At 39.9% G+C, this 24,418-nt stretch overlaps 1 protein-coding gene across 1 annotated transcript in view; it reads right to left on the bottom strand.

Annotated features, from left to right (window-relative positions):
* Abca13 (ATP binding cassette subfamily A member 13) overlaps nucleotides 1-24,418 on the bottom strand; it is a 437,088-nt gene that overhangs the window by 154,302 nt on the left and 258,368 nt on the right. Inside the window, exons 44-48 of the mRNA XM_071608614.1 lie at nucleotides 22,561-22,831; nucleotides 15,908-15,997; nucleotides 9,910-9,979; nucleotides 6,184-6,302; nucleotides 3,894-3,981 (exon numbers count right to left, since the gene is read on the bottom strand). Of these exons, the coding sequence (XP_071464715.1) occupies nucleotides 3,894-3,981; nucleotides 6,184-6,302; nucleotides 9,910-9,979; nucleotides 15,908-15,997; nucleotides 22,561-22,831 (638 nt within the window). The remainder of the gene's footprint in view (nucleotides 1-3,893; nucleotides 3,982-6,183; nucleotides 6,303-9,909; nucleotides 9,980-15,907; nucleotides 15,998-22,560; nucleotides 22,832-24,418) is intronic.

Below are 24,418 nucleotides of genomic sequence, written 5' to 3'. Positions count from 1 at the left end.
TTCTTGGTTGGAACACATTTTCTTTCAGTGTTTGAAATATGTTATTCCAGGATCTTCTAGCTTTCAGAGTCTGTGTTGAAAGATCAGCTGTTATCCTGATTGGCTTACCCCTAAATGTAATCTGCTTCCTTTCTCTTGTAGCTTTTAAAATTCTCTCCTTATTCTGTATGTTGGGCATCTTCATTATAATGTGTCTAGGTGTGGATCTCTTATAATTTTGCACATTCGGCGTCCTGTAGGCTTCTAGAATTTGGGATTCTGTCTCATTCTTCAAGTCTGGGAAGTTTTCTCGTATTATTTCACTGAATAAATTGCTCATTCCTTTGGTATGGAGTTCTATACCTTCCTGTATCCCAATGACTCTTAAGCTTGGTCTCTTAATGTTATCCCATATTTCTTGGATGTTCTGCTCATGGTTTCTTAACAGTCTTGCTGAGCTGTCTATGTTCTTTTCAAGTTGAAATACTTTGTCTTCATTGTCTGATGTTCTATCTTCTAAGTGTTCTACTCTGCTGGTAGTATTCTCAATTGAGTTTTTAAGTTGGTTTATTGCTTCCTGCATTTCTAGGATTTCTGTTTGTTTGTTTTTTATAACCTCTATCTCCCTGTGTAGTTGATCCTTTGCTTCCTGGATTTGTTTGTGTAATTCCTTGTCGAAGTGATCTTTCATTGTCTGATTTTGCTGTCTAATGTCTTCCTTGATACTCCAGATCATCTGAAGCATATATATCCTGAATTTTTTATCTGACATTCCATCTGCTGCAGCTGTTACCTCTTCTAAAGTTGAGTTGACCTGCATTGCTTGTAGTCCTTTCTTTCCTTGTCTTTTCATACTGCTTGCGTTTCTTTCTTCTTGGTGAAACTGTTGTGTTTTTGAAATTTCCCCCCCCCCTATATATTTATATTGCTCTTGTATAGTTGAAAAGTCTCCCTTGCAGGTGCGGGCGGGGGCTCTGCTCTGCCCCTCCTCCAATTGGTGTGAGGTGTCTACCACGTCCGCGGACCCCTGGGCCTGATCTGCCGTTCTGTCGCAGGTCTGTCTACCTTGCAGGTGGGGGCGAAGGCTCTGCCCTGCCCCTCCTACCACGCCCGGGGACCGCTAGGCCTGATCTGCAGGTTGGTCGCCGGTCTGCCCACCTTGCGGGCACGGGTGGCAGTTCCGCTCCGCCCCCACTCCAATTGGGGTCACTTGACCACCACACAGGCGGGCCGCTGGGCCTGATCTGGGCACGGGCGAAGGCTCTCCTCTGCCCCTACTCCAGTTGGGGTGAAGTGTGTACCACGCTGGCAGGCCGCTGGGCCTGATCCGCCGGTTTGTCGCAGGTCTGCTTACCTTGCCGGCGCGGGCGGCGGCCCCGCTCCTCCCCTCTGGCTCGACAACAAAGTGAGAGAGACTCGGGTATCTGTGACTCACCCTCCCTACCAAGAGACCAACTGTTTCCGTCGCCGCTGGCACCGATGAAGTTCTCTCCTCGGCCACTCTCCGATGACATCAGATCTCTGCCATGCTGGCATCCCCTGTTCTATGGCTGAATCCCATTTTCTTCTCTTCCAATAGGCGGAGCTGTGCCCTCTGAGCCGAGCTTCTGCCCTCTATGTGCTGACAGAAATCCCTGTAAGGTGGCTCCTGGGAGTCTCTCAATCCTGTTAGTCCAGAGCCCTTTCACTTATCCGGCCCCTCCCCCTGTTCCTCTTCCAAGCCAGCCAGCCAGGTCCTGTTCACTGGAGGCGGTTCCCAAAGGATCTGATTACACTTGCAGCCCCACCGCGTGTCCTATATCCCGAACGATGAACACCCTCTCTGTCATTCATCTAAGCCCCAGTGCTGTGGTGGGGTGATCTGGGAACCAACAGTTTAATTTTTCTGGACCCCTTTGGTGGGCACGCCCCCAGAAACTGGCGGCTAAGATCTTGGGTGTCGCCGCTGGTGTTAAGGGGAGGTGGGGATCTGGAATCCCCTCTGCTTCCCTACAGACACGCCCCCGGAGGGATTCCTGGGGTTTCCTGGCTGCTTGTATCTGGAGGGGGTGGGAGTCACACACCTGCTAACGTGGATTCCGCTGGGATGGAATTCTGTCGGCAGAACTCTGGTGATGTCACCTCTCTGCTATGGCTGGCCCCAGGCTCCTTGCCGGAGTGTCCGAAGGGAGGGGTGGGAGTGGTCTGTCTCTGGTTGGTTTCAGCTCCTGGTTCGCTATTTCATGAAGGCTTGGCGAGAGACCTCTTCCTAGAGTCCCTGCACCGCTCCTGCTGCGCTGTGCCTCGGAGGCTATCCGCCCTGACGCTGGGGCCGCGTGCAGGCAGCCGACAGTCGCCGAGTCGAGCGGGCAGCGGCTGGCGGGTCTGGACCTCTGCGCTGCGTGGCAGAGATTCACTCGTCTAGCACAAACTGTCACCTCCAAAAATCCTACCAATTCCCGGCCGGTCTCTCTTTAGTGGAATTTTTCTAGGAGTTTCTCAGCAGGTTGAATCTAAGCGTATCCATGCGTCTCTCTGACCCCGTTGTTGAGGAGGTACTGAAAGCGCTGCCTCCCCACTCGCCGCCATGTTGGATCTCCCCAAGCAAAAATATTCTTAGAGGAAAGAAACAGATTCCTTCTACAAATCAGGCACGTTTTAATATTGGCTACACATGTTCCAATCTATGCCAGCAAATGTATTTCAGGGTGTCTATCAAGCTATGAATGATATTTTCACACCAAGCTATAAATCTCACGTATGTTGACTTTAGAAAAGGTTGGGGAGGGGGAAAGATCTGAACAAACCTTGCTGAAGAAGAGATTTTTGAGCTGTCCACACTATGACATAGAATTTTCTTCAGGGATTATATTTAAAGCAAGACTGTTAACATTTTCATCAGGAATGACACTGTGAAATACATGTGAGGAGTCTTTATTCTCCTGAGGGAACTTTCTCATGCACAGGTCCTAATATGAATTAACTTTTCCAGGTTCCATATTTCCAGGTTAATCCATATTAGGACCTGTGCATGGAAAGATATCTGGAGGGTATCTTCTGGGAAGATCATCAGTTTCATTAATTCTATGTTAAGGTGAAGTGCAGATGAGATACCCACATGATAGAAATGAACAACTTTGGGTCATTTCTACACTGATGTCCTAACAGGACTGACAAGCACTTTCTTACAGTGGACTTACTTTCCTCCCACAATCTACTTTTTTTTTCCAATTTCTCTCTCAGTAGAACACCAAACTATTTCCCCAGTCATGGAGACCAAAACTAATTTTTTCAGCTTTCCCCAGTTCAAGATTGTGTTGATTTTTTTTCCCTTAGAAAAATCTGTAGTATTAACTAATTCTGCATTGCTATTGGTGGATAAAAGCATGTTCCTCTATCCCAGTTTCTCACACCTGGCAAATCTTGCCACCTGTTTTCTGTAATTCCAAAAAAAAAAAAAAAAAACCTATACCTAATTAATAGGATACTCCTACCAGGGCTTGAAAATCTGGGGGTCCTTTGAGCTTCCTGTGTATTTGCTGATTTCTCAATGTCACCTCTGTGTCCATCAGCCTTTTGGAAGATAAAGAATTAAAGTGTATGCATAAAAGAATTTTTTGGCCACTGGGGACAGTAATGACATTTCTACTTATCACAACTATGATATCTCTAAAAATACATTATCTTTACACTTGTTTTGGTCTTATTAAATGAAGTCCTGACTTAACAAAAGCAGGAACCTATTTGCTCTATTTCCACACAATCTAAAGTACAAAATTTCATTTCCCCTCTCAAGGAAATGTTTACATACAACTATTCTTATTCACATAAAGTATTAGGTTTTGATCCAGCCCCTACTACTACTCAAAAATCTATTTGGATTTTTAATTTTCCTAAATACTTTCTAAAATTGGAAGGAAAAAACAAACAATTACCTTTGCCAGAGTTCTTGGTTTCGACTTGTTTGCATTCACATCTTGAATTTCACCGGGGTCTTGCACTCCAAAAGACCAGCCTCCAAGCCTGTTAAAAGTAAACATGGGGTTAGTGCTCCAATCAGTGGGCACCAGGACTTCTACCCAGAGGGTATTTAGTTACCAACCACACGAGGTATGGCGCTCTTAGGACCATGGCCAGCTGAATCTCTCTGATCGGCAGAATGACCAACCACACAGCCTAAGGCACATGCTTGCAGAAGTGACTACCCAATTCCAGCATCCAAGGAGGCCATTGCTTATGGAGTAGAACTAGATTAGCAAGTATATTTCTCAGAACTTACCACCTTGCTAGGAAATGCCATGCAAGCACATGGTGTGATCATCAGCAATTTATTTTAATCAAGGTCATTTCCTCAAAAAGCACACTATTTAAGATCACCTGGACCATCATGATATTGCAGCCACCCTGGTTTGAAGACCCTACTCTACTCTTCTCATTCACCACTCATATCTCACCTGGGTCAGGAAGGCATCTGAATACAAGAGTTGAGTGAGATGTTCCTCCTTGAATTCTCCCAGTACCCTACATTCCCATATATTATATCAATTACCACCCTTTTTAAAATCTTCTACTTACTACCTTGTCTTTCATGTAGCTCTGTGAGCTTTTCCTAGGTAGAAATTATAGATTTAATTTCTGTTATCTCCATGGGCTGCATGGTATCTGACATTTATTAAACTTTCAAACATAATTGACATTAGAAATAAAGGCACAGGGCTGGAGATGTGGCTCAAGCGGTAGTGAGCTCGCCTGGCATGCACCGGGCGCTGGGTTCGATCCTCAGCACCACATAAAAAATAAAATAAAGATGTTGTGTCCACCAAAAACTAACAAATAAATATTTTTAAAAATTCTCTCTCTCTCTCCCTCTCTCATAAAAAAATAAATAAATAAATAAAAAGAAAAGAAATAAAGGCACATATTAAACACTGTCCCCCCACTCTCTGGATAGAAGGAGATTAGAGAACAGTCCTATACATGGTAACTCTACTTGCTACAAAAATTGACGCAAAGGAATAGGAATGCACTCCTACCTGGCTCAGTTAAATTCACTCATTCATTCAACAGATACTCACTGAGCACCTTTGAGGTGCCAGATACTATTCTAAGTTCTGGGCACAAAAGATCCTAATTAAAAATTAACCATCAGGGTTAAAAAAGGAAGCTAGAGGTTATAGGACATTTTTATGGATGCTAGAAGGTGGGGAAGCAGGAGAGACACAGTTAAAACACATTGGGGTAGAAAAGGTTGATGTTCAGGAGGATGAGGATATGCTGGTCTGACAAGGGCAAAGAGGAGACAGAAGGCCTTAGGTATCTCAGGCAACATGGACCATCTAAATGAAACAATGCATTATATTTGGCAGGCTTAGGAAATTTGACAGTGAGGCGAATGCTTCTGAGATTTTAAAACAAAACTTCTTATTCATTTCTGCCCTCCATCCCTTTCTCTAAATTCACCTCCTCAGGCTCAAGGAAAATCAGCACAAAGCAAAAGCTTTACTCAAAATCACCCAAAGGAATTTTAAGATACCATTTGTACCCAGGTGCCCATACTAGATGTGGCAAAGTATAGGGAATTCTAAAAAGAGGCCATTATTTCATTATGCTGTTAACTCATCTGCTTGAATTCCCTAAAGCAGTAAAACTGCTTCTGGCTCCCCAGCCTCTACCACTGATGGAATCTCAATTGATATGATTTCCCCCAATGCTTCAAAGATTGAAAACCAGCAGTGAGGAATCTGATTAAGGCCCACAGCATATCTTTGGAATTTTTATGAATACCAAGGTGAGTATTAGACTTCTGAGAGTTCATGAACATTAACATTTGAAACAATAGGTTCTTCAAAGCACAGCTGGCACTTGATAACCTTGGGTCCTACAAACATGGGTTCAACCAACCAAGATAGAAAACACACAGGAAAAAAATTGCTATGTACTAAACATGTGCAGACTTCTATTTCTTGTCATTATTACCTAAACAGTACAGTATAACAACTATTTAGGCAGCATTCACATTGTATCAGTTCTAAGTAATCTAGATATTTAAAGTATTAAAAAGGACATATGCAGGTCATATACAGGTACTATGCCATTTTATATAGGGGACTTGAGATTCTGCAAACTTTGGCATCCTTGGTGCTGCAGGAATCAATTACCAATATGTAAGGAGCAGGACTATAATTCAAAGACAATAGAAAAGATAGAGGGACAGTTGTAACACACCTTGGTTTCTCAGATGGCATCAGCAAGTACTGCTCCACATTGAAGCCTGAGAGATTGAGCAGGGTATGGCCCAGGCAGTTGGTCAGGTAAGGAGCCCCAGCACTTCCATTTGGACACTTCTGTAATAGTTTTCAAAGGATAAAATAGAAATGTTTCCATAACCCACAAACCAATTTACCATCATTGCTTTAAACGAAATGTGATTTTTTTTTGTCTTTCAGTTTTTAATCAATTATCTTCAGCCTTTTATACATTCTGACTTCTAAAATCTCTTTAAGAGTCTCCTATATTTGAGAATTGTGCCAGAATTCCACTGCAACCTGTGCAGTCAATTATATCTGAGAACTTCAAATCCTTTTCTGTATGTAAGTTTGAGCAGATTTGTAAGAACTAAAAAGAGAGAAATGTTTTCACTGGGGTGATCTTGTGTTTGATGAACCTGAAAGAGAGTCAGAGGTAACTAGTGGGAGGGAGATAAGCAGAAGAATTCAAAGGCATGTGCTTCTTTCATAAGTGTCTAAAGTAGAATTCAAACAGCTCTCTCCTGGCAGCTGACTAGAGTGCTAGAACCACGTCTGAATCAAGAAATGACCACCAAACGAGGTGGGAGTCAGTGGTCACAGCTACGCACCTGACCTCAGACAAGTTCAGACTATATGGATATGGACTTTGCTTCAAATTGGGAGATAATAATATAATAGAAATAGGAAATGACCAATTCTAAGCCTTTCACTCCAGATTTGGAAACTTTTTTTCTTATTTGCAAAATGGAAATAAAAACAGCCCTACCTGTGCATGGATTTGTCATTAGATTCAGAAATGCACAAAAGAACTATGAAAAAGTAAGAAGGGTTGTTTGTATATGCTCAAGATATTTCTCTTAAGTTCTTGATGACAAGGCTTGAGGAAAGACAGTAAGAATAAGAATTGTTGTAAGCTGTAGTCCAGCCAAATTCTCACTCATATGTTAAATCTAAAAAGGTTGGAGTTAAATAGATAGGGGGTAGAATGGTGGTTTCCAGAGACTGGAGGAAGGAATGAGTGGGAAATGGAAGGATGTTGGTCAAAGCACACAAAACTTAAACAATAGGAATGCGTTTAAGAGACCTAGTGTACAATATGGGGACTACAGTTGAGAACAATAGACTGCATACTTGAAAAATGCTGGAGAATAGATTTTAATTGTTCTCACCTAAAAAAAAAAAAAAGAGAGAGAGAGAGAGATACACTGTGGAATGGCTAAGTCAATCTATTTAATTATGCATTCTTTCAAGAATAGCTCAACTTAGCCATTCCACAATGTATACATATATCAAAACATCATGTTCTACACCACAAATGCACACAACCTCTACCTGCCAATTAAACTAGAATGTAGAGCTACATAATTCAGCCAAACTCGATTACCTAACTCACAGATTGACGTGATAATCTTTAAGGTGTCCATGAGACAGATTGGCATCATGTGGCCATAAGACAATGAATGACAGAATCCCATAGGAACTGAAAGAGTGAAGGAATATATTCTCCTTTCCAGCCTTTCGAGGGAGCACCTTGACTTCAGACTTCAGACTGAAATAATACTGGTACTGATCTCAGACTTCTGGTCTCCAGAACTGTGTGAGAATAAATCTGTGTGTGTGTGTGTGTGTGTGTGTGTGTGTGTGTGTTTCAGTAACCCCGTGTTTTTAACATTTGTTACAGTAGCCACAGGAAACAAATGCCCCCTCCTCTCACCACCTATAAGGCCATATACATTCCTGACTGCATACAGTTGTTCATATGGTTGCTGTTATTCATAAGAGTGAGGGTCCTAAAACTTCCTGAATATTCTTCAGAGCTTGCTTAGTTCGCATTCACTGGTAGTTTTCCTAGTGGTGTCTTTTTCAAATAATGAGAACAACAAGTAACCTTGGAACATTTTTGTGGGTTTAGAAGAGCCATGATATATTGAAATGTGAGGAAACAGACACATCCTTGTGGACCCAGGACTTTTGGATGGCACACATAAATTTAAGGGGAGAGAACTATTTTGCCCTCTGCCAAAGAAACTTAACTTGGCTTACCATGATCACTAAGGATCTGAGAACAGACCTTGGATGCGGGCCACCTTCCATGTACTTTCATGAGTGTTTCTTTGGAACCAACCCCAAGGAGCAACACCCTTTCCTTGGGGCCTTTATTATTCTCACCTGAACCCCTTTTCTGTTGAGGTACTTTGATTTCTAATCAATTGACCAGTGTTTCTCAAAGTGTAACTCAAAAAATATGAACAAAACAAAAAAAAAATGACTGGCATACACACACAAAAAAAAAATTAGTTAAATACTTTGCAGACTATCCTGCACTTCTTTTTCCTATTGCCAATTCAAACCCACATTGCTACAGCTTATTGAAGAGCTATGGCAAACAGACCTGCCTTAACCAGAACTTCCAAAACCTTAATATTGATTTAACTAGCACTTCCAAACCTTATTTGGGTATGAAACTTTTTCAGATGAAACCTTTCATTCTTATATACATTTTGCTAAAATCTTGCAGTTCATGTGAATGGGAATGAATTTATATTTTGAGGCTTATACAAATAAACCCCTAATATTTATTCATTTATCCTTTAACCATTAACACCCAATCCAATTCCAATAAATTTTGGGTAAGCTGGTTAAAAAAAAAAAAAAAAAAAAAAAAACTACTGATACAATAGAATGATTAAATCAAGAGAATAAGCGCATGGTGTGAAACATTAGAAGTATTATGAGTGCATGAAAGAAACAACAGAGAAAGGCAAATAATTATGAAAAAAATATGAGCAAAAAATAGCTGGGCTAGCTGGTTACTACAAAGGGACACCAAACATAGCTGACCTTTTTGACCATAAGACCAAAAGGAACCCTGGAGAAATCTATCAGCCCACTCAGGTCCACCAACACTTAGAGTATCCATTATGGGAACTGAGTCACTGCTCTTTCTTACATTGCTTTGTCTAAGAGAAGAAAGCTGAACAATCCCTCTAAAGGCAAACTTTCTTAAGTCACCAAACTGTTAAGAAGAATTCATCTGTGGGCCATTACATAGAAAAGTGTGAAATCATATTCTCCACTCAATGAAGATTTTTTTAAAAATTTTCCTTTTTTTTAGGTAAATCAGGATTGCCACATTCTCTTGTTAACTGTGGATAACAGGTCTATGCCTTTTATTAATCAGATTTTGAGGTCTCCTTTGAGATGAGTCCCAATTCATTTTCCAAATAAATTTCAATTTGTTCTTCAGACTAGGGAGCTATGGCCTTCACATCAACAGTGGAACATCTACTTCCATTTGTTTTTGTGTAAATCAACCATATTAGAAATGCTAAGTGGTATCTTCATTTTTAATATCTAGCTCTCGAAAATCAGATAAAAATATGATGACAGCCTTGATGTCCTCGAGCCTTGAAATGTGGGGAAATAACCTCATAAGGGGCTATTCTGGGTTTCATTAATAACTAAAGAAGATTTGCTTGCTTAATGAATGCCTATGGGGATGTTCATGAACAAGAGCAGTGGGCAGTGAGTAAGGGGAAAGGGTTGATTCTATTTAAGTGTCAGATGAACAACCAATGAAGTGAACCAAAAAAGTCCACAGGAACTTGAATAAGGAAAATGGAGATTTTACAGATGGAGTAAGCTCATTTTTTTTTCACTTAAGGTTTTTATTCAAAAAAGATCAAAAAATGCAGAAACCTACCAGGCAGCCACATGAATCCTGAAACTTCAGGTGAGGGAAGGTATCCCTAGACCAGCATGAAGAATTCTTCCTAAAGAACAAAGGAGAGAATTGGAATGATCTTTTGGATTACAAAGCTATTTTATTTCCATAAAAGAGAGTCCCATCACAGTAGAACACAGTTCACAAGATAATCACCTCCTGCTGCCGTGAAGGCAGAGCTCTGACATTTGTTTTCCCAGCGTGAGCTGCTAATCTGATGACAATGTTTTATTGCAGTGCCAGTATTTCCATTATATGACATGATGCTTACTCGGCTCCCGGCTCCCTGTACCGTATACACTGCCCAGGGATCCTGGGGTTTTCACAGGGGCTCTGGGCTTGTGGCAAATCCAGAGGCTCCCTGACTCAACTCAGGTACCCCAAAGCAATTCATAAACACAGTAAACTTCTAATTCCTTTCTTTAGAATGACTCAGTAATTCAATCATCATTTACAGAAAAGCAGTTTTTACAAACTTTACTTTGGAGAAAGAGTGTGCAACAGAAGCAGTTATAAAAACAACAGTGGTTCAAACATTTTTTTTTTAATCAAGTTTCCCTGTAACTTGTTATCTTTTTGGGTTCCAGACTTTAAAATTTTTTTCTGAGATTTGCAAATCAAAATTTACGTTAGTAATAATTTTTCTTATTACTCAAAAATTGGGCAACTGAATTATGGGCATTGGCTAGATATCTTTACCAAATTTTTCTTATCCCCACTTTTTGGAAGAATAAGTGGACTCCTGAAAGGTTAAGCAGCTGACCCAAGATCACATAGCAGAAGGACTGGCCTGCTGAGCACCAAGCTCAGGCTTTCTGTCCAGATGAGTTGCTATCACAAGAGAAACTCAGTACAAAAATGACAAGTTGGAAAAAGTACAGGCCATGAAAGGAAAGTTGACATTTCTAATAACTAGGTTAGTAAAGTACAATTTCCAGGTAACTTTTGAAATATTAAAATTAATTTGAAGACTTCTCTACTACTACTTCCTTGACTGATTAATTTATGGGGACTTCATTTTAAGGATTAAAAGTTAATTTACAAATAATACCTAAGGGAGTTGTGTATTTAATCACACTTCTTTTTATGATAATTGTTTTTTTAAAAATAATTCTGTTTCTATTTCTTAAACTCAGCTGGCCCTTTTTGCTTCAGATACACATCTCAGATGATGGGTATTAAATACTATGGACTGGAAGTTAGGTCCCCAGCATGATGGAATTGGGAGGTAGTGGAACTTTTAAAAGTGAGGACTGGTAGGATATAATGTGATCACTGGGGACACCAACCTTGGAATGGATTGATGTAGTTCTGAAGGAACTCCAGTTAGATCCTAAAAGGGCAGACTGTTATAAAAAGAGCAAACCAGATCCCCAAATCTCCTTGTTTCCTCTTTTGTCACATGATCTCTTCTACATACACTCCTTCCATTGTGATGCCATTGCCAGAAGCTCTCACCAGAACCAACAGATGCTAGCAGTACACTTTTGAAGCTCTAGAAATGTGAGCTAAATAAGCCTCTTTTCGTTATAAAGTATGCAGGCTGGGGTGTTTAATTATAGCAACAGAAAACAGACTAATAGAGCAAATGCGCATAATTTAATGAATTGCTTCAAGTGGTCAGCCCTCTTCTTCTTTACCAATTCTTACATTATTCTTCCCCTAGCTCCCTTTGATAGAGTAAAATGTGTTGCCATGAGAGCTACATGATGATCCAACATAGCATTTAACAGATTTTTAGTTTTTTGAGCGTCTTTCAGTCTCCAATACTTTTTTGTGTTCAAAGATTCACTATGAAGTTATGTGAACATTCATAAGAGGGTATCGCCCATGGGCACGCAGGCGACAGATTCAGGGTCACTCTTCGTGAATTGTGCTGGCAGCTAAAAGACCACACAAACACAGAAATGCCTTTTGCAGGGGTCAGGGAAGGCTCTGAGACCTCAGGTGTGAGCTCCCACACTGGGAGTCAAGGGGAGCAAGAAAGGCAAGAAGCAAGAGGGAGAGCGTACCCCAAACCCCTATATTTATTGGGAGAAAGACATTCAATAGAATATTCCACCCAAATAAGGCAAGGGATTGTGTTACAACAAATGGGGGGGGGGCCGTGTAGCCCAGTCCCATTAGGTGACACCCACTCCCAGAGCTGCACTTCCTTGCTGAACAAAGGTAAGGCCCACTTGCTTCTTACTGTGTGCGATGCCAGTTCCATACCCACATTACTCAAGGCTAAGGGGGCATGCTCAGCTCCTGTTCAGGGTGGCCCCCACAAGAGGGACAGGCAGCAGGGATGATATATTGGAAATTAGATGTTTCTATGTAAATTTCCTCGTTGATTTTAGGAATCTAAACACACATTTAAAGCATTTGCCCAACACATTCTATAGAACACACCTACAGTGAAGATATTCCATAATAAATGCTTGGTACTTAAGGTTTGGAAATGCTGGATTAAATAGTTCTTCCTAACACAGGACTGCCTAAAGTTTTTAACAGCCTAGAATGCATTTTAAATATCTATAGAGAGGCAGATGCTATAAGGACATCCTCAATAGAAGTGTTCTGAGACTAAAGAACACAAAAGCATTCTACAGCTGGGCGTAGAGACACATGCCTGTAATCCCAGCAACTTGGGAGGCTGAGACAGGAGAATCACAAGTTCAAGGCCAGCCTTAGCAATCTACCAAGGTCCTAAGCAAGTTAGTGAGATCCTGTTTCAAAAAAATAAAATAAAATGGGTTGAGAATGTGGCTCAGTGATTAAGCAACCCCAGGTTCAATCCCTGGTACCAAAAAACAAAACACAAAGAAGCACTCCACAGAGGTTACCCTGGTGTTTGAGTTGGGTGCTGTACTTCCTATAGAGGTAGAAGAACATGAATGCCAACAGAGGCAAATAAAAGGTTCAGTTAGATGCCCAGGTCACATGGCTAATAAGTGGTGGAGGTGAGAATTAGTTTGAGGCCAACCCAGTCCCAGTTATGTGTTTTCCACCCCGAACCTTTGATACCTAACATGCACTTGATGCTTATGACCCTTGACCTCCTTTCCCAGCTTTACAAACATCTCAGAGGGGACCTGTCAGCATCCATGCCAGCCTCTAAGGATGCCATCTCTCCTAAGCGTTTGCAGGCCAACAAGCCTCCTAGATAGTCCTGAGCCCTGGAGATATCAGGCCACTGAGTTAATCTGCCACATTTCTGCAATCTAATCATGGTAATGGCTTTCTTCAATTTATGATAATAAATTTACACATCTTACACATCTCCCCAATTGCTGACTAGCACATTTGTTTCATATTAAAACTCTAACAAGAATGGGTATGGAAAGTGATCATTTTGCTTCAGAAATAGTAGGGGAATTTATCACCAGAGTGCCACCTGATATGAGCCTTGTAAAATGAAATAGATTATGTACATCTAGCATTCTACTTCTAAAAATTGGCAACTTAAAAACATTTTAAAATTTAAATTATGTGCCATTGACTATTATGAGTAAAAAAGTATGTTAGGTCAGATTTACACCATAATTAGTTTTTCTGGAACTCTACTAATTTCTGGGGGGGGCGGGGGGGGGCAGGGAATGAAAGTCACTGTTCGACCTAAGAATTTTGCATATGATTCTCAGTGCTGAGCCTCTCAACAGAAAAGTAATCCGTAAGCAGAGTCCCATCTGTTATTTCAGAATGTTTCCCTGATTAATGATAAAGTGCTTGCTAAAGTCTGCTAGGAACATAAAAATGTAGATATCACTGAATCCAGTAATATTTTATTCTTACCCAAAGAAATTTACTGAAAAAAAGCTTTTTGCTTTTATTTGGGACCCCAGTGAATCAAACACTGTCTGTGTAACATGGACATAAATTATTATTACTGTAAGTCATTCAAAGCATCCTCGAATGCCAGAGCCCCCTGGGCTCAAAGCTTTTGCTATGCTAACCAGGGAAATGGGTAGAAACGGTTATAGGTAGAAATGAGTTAAGGACAGATACATGAAATTCATAAAGAAAAGACAGAAAGTAACATAAACCCCAAAAGGCAGAAGAGAGGGCAGGGGATACAGCGTGAGGGTGGTGTGCAGGCTGGGCTGAGGGACAGCACTCTGGGGCAGAGAGGCAGGCTAAGAGTTTAGAGGACTACTGCAATGTTTGCAAAGTAACTGAAAGCTAAATCGATGTGCAAACAGAATTGTGAATATGTTCTGCTGTCCTTGAAGCATTTATTCCACCTTTTAATTTCCTCCTGAGAGATTAAATGAAAGAAATATCTTTTTCTTTTCTCTACTAACTGGTCTTTCTTTGATGCCCAGTTGGGCCAAGTTTGGATTATGTGAGACCCCAGGTTATTTCAATTTCCCAAAACACAGATGTATTTTATATCCTGCGTGTTTCATTAAAGGAAAGGGAAATCAAAACATCACCACTAAAGCCCTAGATAAATAAATTACTTTGTTTTTCAAGAGAAGACTAAAGTTAAGCAACATAATTAATTTTCTATTAATTCTTTCATACTGAGACCATTAATAGTTATTCAGTCTCAAGCTAATTACCAATATGACTAATGGGCCAAATGTGTCATCACAAATTAGAAAACATATTGCAGATACTACATTCTTGTCTAGATGTCTGTATTTATTACTTTAAAAATACACTTCTAGCATTCAATGTACCATTATGGTTTTTATCACTTGCCTCATTTGTTCTATCCAGAATTGTAAATTCCTTGAGACCAGGGCCATATTCTTTATTAATCTCAGTTCTTGTGGCAGTAGTTTATTTATAGCCATTCTTCAATAAATAAAATTTCAGAAAAATAAGAGTGAAAGAACTGTTTATGAAGAAAGGCATACTTTATCAAGGTTTTATATGAAAGTCATCTCTATATTATTTTCAAATACTACTAAAATGATCTTTAAAGTAATTCATGCACTGACATACTGAGCTTTTTGTTTTAAATGTTTTAAAATTTTTAATTGACACCTAATAAATGCACATATTTACGATGTATGGTGTCATATTTAGTACATGTATACAATGTATAATGATCAGATCAGGACAATTATTATATCCATCATCTAAAACATTTATTGTTTCTTTGTGTTGTGAACAATCAAAATACTCTATTGGCTATTTTGAAATATTCAATTAATTATTGTTAATCATAACATTGGAAGTTATTCTTTGTACCCAACTTCACCCTGTACCCATTGACCATCATCTTTCCTCCCTCCTCTCCACCCTTCCTAGGCTTGGTTACCTTTATTCTACTCTCTACTTCTATGATATGGAATCTACATAGGTTTCAATCAGTGGATTAATGGATAAATAAAATGTGGTGTATGTATACCCTATGGAATATTATTCAGCAACCTTTATGAAAATAGAGGACATTGCATTGAAGTGAAATAAGTCAGGCAGAAACAGACAATTGCCACACATTCTCATTTACATGTGTACTGACCTTGTAAGTCTCTTATTTAAAAAGAAATATGTAATTAATTTTCGTATGTAAAAGTTTTCCCTAAAAGTACATAATGGTTAACATATAATTCATACTTAGTTGCTACTTCATTCTTTTTTAGCTTTGGGTTTTATTAAGTGAACTGAATGCTATTATTTTTTTTTTTTAGTTGTAGATGGACACAATACATTTATTTTATTTATTTATTTTTATGTGGTATTCAGGATTGAACCCAGTGCCTCACACATGGAAGGCAAGTGCTCTACCATTGAGCCACAACCCCAGCCTCTGAAAGCTATTAATTTTTGACATAATACAAATCATGTGTCTATGAAGCAGAGATAGAGGCAGTTAGGAATCTTATGTCAGGGCATTTTCAGTAACCTACTCATTAGGCTAACATTCTTTTCATGTGATGTAATATAAACATTAAATACCAAACTTGAAGGGAAAGGGTCCTTCCAGCTATGGTATTGCTGGCTGGAAGCTTTACTTTTGCAGAGGGCACATGATACTTACAGATCTAGGTTTAAGTCAGCACAGAGAAGATCCTGATCTCTAAACTTCCGTAAGAGCACATGGGTGAGGTCCATATTGTCATTCCCACTGCTATTTGTGGTAAGACAGGGGAGATAAAATGGAATTATTAGTGGCTCCCAACAGAAAGCAAAGAATCACATTCTGATCTCAAAATGTACCCTTGTCAAGCTGATCCAAGCAAACGAGCCCTAGTTTCTTAGATAAAACTATTTTTCTAGTGTTTTTTATGGTAAGACCCAAACAAGCAAAAGTAAAATTGAGAAATTTCTTCAAAGCACATCCTTGCCACCACAGACATGCATTTTTATATACTTGTATCCACACTGTATTATTTTCTCATTTTTTGCTTAATTTTATAATGTAACCATTATTCACACTTTGCATGGATTTAAAAACAAACTTTAAAGGCTGTATAATATTACATTATGTTAATATATTAAAATGCATAACACTGTTCTCTTAATGTTGGCACTCTGGTTTGGGCTGATTATTTGTCCTATTACAGAGCCCCACAATAAAACCACTTCTATGTTTCAACCTTTTGTTTCTATCTGTGAACTATAGTGAACTGCATTTTCTTAGCAAGAGGTCTTCAGCACAGAATCCTATGCAGCTTTAAGTAAACTTTGAGTTATGGTATTTATTTTGCTGGTGTAAGTCTCAAAAGTCAATAAAGAGCTCAAGCAGCATTACCAAAACCAAGGTCACCAACTTTGACTTGCTTTACTGAAAAGACCATCAGCAAAAAGACACTCATGTAGCTTTGGGGGAGATGTAGAAACAAATGCTATATTAAACTTTATACATCAACTTTAAGAAAATTCTTGAAGAAGAAATGTGGAGAAAAAGATGTTTCACACAACTTTAAATTTGACTCATTGGGAATGGGGATCATTACAAACAATCAAAATTCTAAATTATAATATTTATGAAAGAACATAGATTTATTACTCTCCAGAACTTACACTATGTAACTTACAAATTATTTTTGAATGCACAATTTTAGGAGCACTCATCCCCAAAAGAAAGAAGAATGATGTATAATTAACACTATTGATAGCATATATAAACAGTGCCCCAAATCACTTGGGAAAGAATTAGTGTACAAATTAAAAAATGTATATGAGTATATAGTGGTTTCTTCCAAATAATCTATAATATTGATTTCTTTTAAGAAAGACGAAACTTAAAGGAGACCTCAATCACAAATTTTTGTCATTTGTTGATTTTGTTCATGGACAATGCAAAGTGGACTCTTCAGATTAAGGGGATCAGTGGGTAGGAGGAGGTGAGGTTTCAAGGGGAGATACTGATTATTGACATTGACCAAATTATGTGAAGTGCATGTATGAATATGTCACAATGAGTTGCCTTATTCTGTATAATTATTACGTACTAATTTTTTTAATAATTGCCTCTTAATTATATTTCTGAATTGCTATAAGCATTAAATGTAGGGAGGTCTAAGTTAATTAGACTTATTGCACCACCGTGTCCCACAGTGCAAGCCAAGAATGAGAAGAAACTTCCCTATTTGTGCCGTGGGAACTCACATAGATTTGGGGACTTTCTAGATTTCCAGTTTCCCTAATTCCTTCCTTGCTTTCTCTAATGTACAAACTTGATATTCTCTCTGCTCAAAATTTATCATATGATCCAGCTATCCCACTTGTGCATATATATCTAAAGAAAATGACGTCAGCATAGCAAAGATATATCTGTAGGCCCATATTATTGCAGCATCATTCACAATAGCTAAGATATGGAATCAACCTAGGTGCCAATAACAGATGAACAGATAAAGGAAATGTAATATCTATACACAACCAAATAGTATTTAGCCCTAAAGAAAATAACATCATCTCATTTGTAGCAAAACAGATGGAACTGGAGGACATTATTAAATGAGATAAGCCAGACACAGAAAGACAAGCTCTGAATATATTCTCTCATATGTGGACACTAAAACAGTCAACATTAAAGTAGAATAGTGATTACTAAAGGTTATGAAGGGTATGGGGGAATGATGGATAAAGGGAGTCTCAATTTATTTAGTGTACCCTACACCCATATGTTAAAATATATCACATAGAACTTCATTAATATCATAGATATGCGTGTCATCAAAACTAAAATAATTTATATGTAAAATTTATCAACATCTCCTTTTTTAAAAAACTTTATTTTATTATATTTTATTTATGTGGTGCTGGGGTTGAACCCAGTGCCCCACATGTATTAGGCAAGCACTTTATCACAGAACCACAACCCGGGCCCCTCCATGTCTCCTCTTCATTTGTGAGCCTGGAAACAGTGTTGAACCCTTCCACATGGTGTTTGCCCTCCACAGTCTTCAGGCTTGGATACCCTAGGCCTATTCCTAGAAGGCAGCACCCAACTGCAACCACTTTGATCACGTGGATTTGCTTTCTAAGTTCCAATCCCTTCAATTCACTCTTCTAAGCGTCCTGGTTACATGACCAGAAACCATCGCTAGCCCAGAAGCCTCAGCTCCAACATTGTTCCCACTGTGACTCCCAGCCTCATCCCTGCCTCCTTCCCAATAGCCCCGACCTGCCTGCACTCTCTCCCTCCTTCCCAGTAGCCCCGATGCACATCTTTACTGGACTTTAATGGTAGCCCCTCTCGTTACTGAAACAAAACAATCCTGGAAAAGAAGGGCTTTGTGCTTAGGACAGGAGCTGGACCTCAGTATGTTCTCAGAGATAGTTTGTTCAACACATTGTGACATATCATTAATATACGGAAATTACTGACCGAATCAGTCATCCTGTCTGAATATTTAATTTCCCTATATCTGGCTTTCCCTGAACTCTTACCATTTAAACAGGAACAAAATTTGATGGAAGAGAAACTAAAACTCATTGGACCAAGAAAGAATGGTATTTCTGCTGAGGACAATGTCATTTTCAGAACATTAACAATATATAAACCCAGAATGAAAACACCTCTGTAGCTCTTAAATCCAGAAGGCAATAATTATTTATAGGAAACCACCATGTTCCCCACTGTATAAGATACAGTAAATGTCTTTAAATATTTAGGTGGTTTACAACTGGCCTGATATGATTCCCTACTTCTGTGGTCCAACATAAACAATGAGAAGCAGCCTGAAATGAACAAAGCTTTGCCCCATAAGTTGGCAGTGCACCCTCTGGACAAACATCCTTCAGTTGTCTAACCTGTGAGAAAACACTTCCACAGGACAGGGACACACTCTCCACTGAAATGGAGCCCATATAAAAGGAAATGTCATTTGTGACATCTCTGGACTATTCTCCTATGACCCATCATCCAAGAACAAATATAAAAGTAAAACTGTTTTTCTGAAAGAAAAACATTTGATCCCTAAACTGTTTCCTTTTTAATGATTACAAAAAACATGTGTAAAAGTTATGCTTTACTTTTTATTACTCTTTGCTTAGGTCTAGAGATCACCATTTAAAGAAAACAACAAAAATCGGCTTTAAAGTATCTCATTTGCCATAAAATTCAAATACAGGCTCCTAAACTCTCTCTTTGGTTGCCTTCAAGCTCTTGCCTATGTTGCTAAGTAAATCTCAGTGTTTAAAGCACTGGACATCTGTCTTTAACAGACTATAGGGCTTGAAAATTACTCCTTCCTGCGGTCGTTCATAAATGGGGTCATAATTTATTGATTTCTGAGGTAGGTCATAGGGGGTCACTTTCCCTCTCCAAATCATTATTTCTCAACATTTGATGTACATCTTGGTGACCCAGTGAGCTTAGCAGAGCAGGTGCATATTCCCGAGCACCATCCCAAAGGGCCCTCCTGATTAATGAAAGCGCTAATGCTTCTGATGCAGATAGGATTAAACCAACTTGGCAAGTTCTAGGGTTTCTAGAAAGATAGCAGCCCGTGCCCTTTCTTCCTTTCCTCTCTCCACTCTCAACTCCAACCTTTCTCTCTCTCCTGATCCTAGCAGCTTCTGGTATTGGTAACTATAAGATTCCAAGTGGGGTCTTAGGCTCTGTGGGAGTCACCACAGGCAAAGCTGGTTCAGAGTCTTCTTCCCTGTAGACCAGGCAACCTATGAACACAAGTTGAAGCCAGGAGCAGAGTGACCAGGGGCAGGGATAAGCAAGTACCCTTGTGGGAAGGGTGGCTTGGGGACCTGCAAATTCCCAGGTAACAGACCTCTGTCTTCTCTGATTATTTGGAGGGGGTCAATACTTTCTATTCCTAAATTAACAAGAGCACAAACCGCAGAAAGCTCCGCTAGCTGCCTGGAGGAAGTAGGAATGTACTGACAGTCATCTGCAGCTCAATAGAGGTAGAAGGTTCTTTGGCTCCATCTCTCTGGGAACTACTGTAGTCAATAAATGATACCCTAATCTGATCAAACAGCAAGGACAATCACACATCCCAGGAGTCAGAGGAAAACTCAAAAAATGCAGACTAACAAAGAGTTAGTTTATACAACCAACCAACCAGATATACAACCAACCAACCAGACAAACCAAAAGCAATAGAATAGTAACAGGATCACATGCCTACACAGGAGTTTCTAAACTCAGGAAGAAAGACTTCCTGAAAATATTATTGAAGAAATTAACTAAGAGGATGATCCTTGTTTAGATACAAATAATAACACTAGAGAAATACCACAAACAGATAGCCAAAAAGAAAAGGTAAAGAAATCTTGAAGCTGGGCACAGTGGCATATGCCAGTAACCCCAGCAGCTCAGGAGGGCCCTAAGCAACTTAATGAAAGCCCATCTCAAAATTAAAAAAAAAAAAAAAAAAAGATAAATAGGGCTGGAAATGTGGCTCAGTGGGTAAGTTTCCCTGGGTTCAATTTCTGGTACAAAAGAAAAAAAAAAAAAAACTTTGAGGAAAGATAAAGAACTTGAAAAATGGATCTGGAAGATCCTAACATGAGATCCTAACATGACCTTTGTGTCTTGCTGAGTTGCTTAAAGCCTTACTAAGTTGCTGAAGCTGGCTTTAAACTCACAGTCCTCCTGCCTCATCCTCCTGAGCCACTGGGATTGTAGGCATGTGTCACCACTCCCAGCCTCATTTATGGTCTTGACCTCATTTTGCTTAAATCATAGAGTTCCCTGCAGACAGGTATGTGCTGTTATGGGTCATTTTTCTTAAAGTAACTATGGGAGATTTTGTGAAATGTATAATTTATATATTTTTCTAAAATCCTAAAAATTCTAAAACATACCTGGCCCTCCTACTTACTGCTAAGGGCTTGGAGTAGGGGCCAGTGACTAGTGTCCTTTTTTTTTTTTTTTTTTTTTTTATAAAGATGCTTGTCTGTATAGGGAGGAGCCATTGATATGGAGGTTGGGAGCCAGTCCTGCCTCATCAGTCCTAGGTATCTGCTTTGACACAACCCTAAAAAGAGCAGGGGCTTCTCAACAGCTATCCCTGTGAACTCTGACCTCAGAAATAATGAAAGCATTCACTGTTGAGGGCCACAGCCGATTCGGGATGACGCATGGCATTTTTGCCAGAAGTAGTGGTTGAGAGCATGCCAGTAAGTTCTCGCGGAGTTCCCATTGAGTTCCAGTTGAGCTCTCGCGGGGATTCCCGGAGAGTTCCCGGGGAGCGTGTGTGGAGTGTGCTGGTGGAGTTCAGAAATAAAGTTTGTTCCTGCTTCAGTGGCTTGTGATTTGTGCCCAGCCAGACTGCGGCAATTCACATAGAATTTGGGGTATGGGGATCAAAGCCAGGTACTTGAACATGCTAAGCAAGATCTCTGCCACCAAATGACTCCTACTGCCCCTCATATAGATATTTTTATTTGAATTCTTAAAAATATCAAAGCTAATGCTATTTTTCTTAGTCAGCTCAGGTTAATATAGCAAAGTACCATAAACTGGGTATCTTCTAAACAACAAAAGTTTATTTCTCACAGTCCTAGAAACTGGAGAAATCAGGGGTCCAGCATGGTTGAGTTCACCCGAGGGCCCTTTTCTGAGTTAGAGATGACTATCTTCTTCATACAACAGAGAATTGTCAAACAAAATTTTGGGTGACCATGAATTTTGACTGGGCATCTGCACTGGGCCCAACATATCAAATTAACATAAAATTCAATTGCAAGAATTGAACTTTGGTTGGTTGTAGGAGGCACTGCAGCTGATTGATCAAGCTTTAACCAATTGACTGACTGATCTAGTAGACTATAGCAAAGTATGTTGTTTTCTATGTCTCACTTCCACTTTTCTGTAAATGCTTTGTGATGGTAGTTAGTTGAAGTTCTCAGAAGCTGCTGTGGTTCCAGGAGCTGCCTAATTCATGAATCACTTCTGTTTTGCTTTGCTTTAAAAAAAAAAAAACCACCAAATTTAATTGTTTTAAGGATTCTTTAACAGTAGGAAAAAATGCAAGATACTTTCCTACTAGTGTCTCCTTCCAAGGGCACTAATCCTATTTGTAATGGTTCATCCTCCTAAACTAGTCACCACCCAAAGAACCCATCTCTAAGTACTATCATGTTGAGAGTTGAATTTCCACAAAAAAAAAAAAAAAAAAAATTAGGGAGAAACACAAACATTCAGTCTATGACACTATTCATAGTCTGTCTTTATTCACAATGTGTCCATAATTTTGAAATAAAAAAGTTTCTTACCTGAAAAAGTAAGTTTCCAAACCCTCATAGTGGCCAGGAGTCAGTTTGAGGGGAGGGTATTCGGTGGCCAGAGGTTGCACCATGAAAAGGCCCATGGCCAAGGCCACAAAAAGGACAGGCAGCAGCAGGTCTGAGACTGTGCTTTTCCAGGCTCTCAGTGTGTGCAGCAGCCTTTTCCTCAGGAGGGCAGCTACCTGTGCGAGAAGCAGCTGATGACCTCGCATAGGTGCATGCAGGGTCCATGCAGGTGGGGTCCTCACAGGAGAGTCACCTGCAGGGGCACAAAGTTAGCAGTGAATCAGACATGGAATGACATGGCTCCCATGATCTGCCTGGTTCTAATAATTCTCTTCATTTGTCCTCTAGGTGATCTTTGGGCCTATCCTTGGGCCTAAATAAGAGCAGGTTACTATATCAAAAGGACAACAGGAGGCCTTTGCATACCCATGTCCTGGAAAGTTAGCATACCAGCTGTTTCAGCTTTAAACACAGGGTGAAGTGCTGCTGTGGGTTCACTCTGTTCTTGCTCCTGAAGGTGAAGGAGTACATGCAAATGGAAGAGAAGAAAGGGCCTGGCCTAAAGCCTGGAGTCTAGGGGGTTTCTGAGGAATCAAAGACAAAAGAATTGCAAGAGGTTCTTGAACTCCCAGACATTGAGTTTCCTGGGGAGTGGGGGTACAGGGAGGCTCTCTCCTTATTAAAGCTCCCCTCCTTCTACCATACTATTCCTCTGCTGTTGATGAAGTCTTTCTTGAGAAAGTCCTGGGTAATAGATAATGAGCTAGTCAAATTTTGGAGAACCACATCACGGCCTTCCCTCAGTTCTACCCATGTCCTTCCTTCCCACTCAGAGAGGAGCTAATCAGCCCTCAAGGCAGGGCCTCTCCTCCAGCTGCAGCCCCCTGAGTCCACTGGATTTCAGCAATCCTGTCCCTTCCTCCCGTTTTTCCTGTAGGGAATCAAGCAACTCTGAAAAGTCTTCAGAGATCATAAAATTCTAAAGGATAGAGTGAGTTATGCACCATTGATCTATGGGTCCCTCAAGATTGACCACTTGAGGATTACACACACACACACACACAAATTCTATACACATATACACGTGCTCCAATTGAGGCTAAAGATTCCAAGCAAAACACACACACACACACACACACACACACACACACACAGAAGGGAAAAAAATGTTGAAGATGAGCAATCAGCAGCAAAATGTGAGCCAGACCCAGGACTGTGACCTTAAAACAACATCTCATGGGCTCATCAGCTCTGTCAATGGTTTTCCCCAGTGATTCCCTCTAAGATACTCTAGAAAATCTAATACAGAGTATTTCACAAGAAAAGTGGTCTTCTGAAAGAACAGATGTCCTACTGATTATACTGCCCATAAACATCACAGTGAAATGCAATTAATACAAGAATATCTGAATAGTTCTTTTTTAAAGAAACTGGACCATTTTGAAACATAGATTATTTGTAACAGTGTTACAAGAGAGCAGTTGGGGATGAAAAATGCACATCTGAACCTATTCCTTCATTGGCCTAAACTATATAATGGGCCTTGGACTATTTGGTTTATGTCCTCAAAAATGCCTAGCAGAGCAGTTAATATAAAAATGTAACAACACAGTGGAATCAAGTGTTATGGTCAAGGTGAGCAAACTTAAGTTAGTATCAGGAGGCAAGTTTCCATGATTCAAGGCAAAAAGGAGAAAGCAAGCACAGCCCTGAAAACAGGTAGGTGGGATCATCCTTATGATCCCATAGGAGTTTGCAGGCAGTCAGGAAAATGTGTATGTTTCAAGATCAAAGAAGGAGAAGTGAAAAAGCATGGAGTATTCTGTGAGTAACTGAGTGG

This window comes from Marmota flaviventris, chromosome 1 (assembly GCF_047511675.1).
Source record: "Marmota flaviventris isolate mMarFla1 chromosome 1, mMarFla1.hap1, whole genome shotgun sequence".
NCBI classification, from domain to species: Eukaryota; Metazoa; Chordata; class Mammalia; order Rodentia; family Sciuridae; genus Marmota; species Marmota flaviventris.
This window is presented reverse-complemented; position numbering and strand designations above follow the sequence as displayed.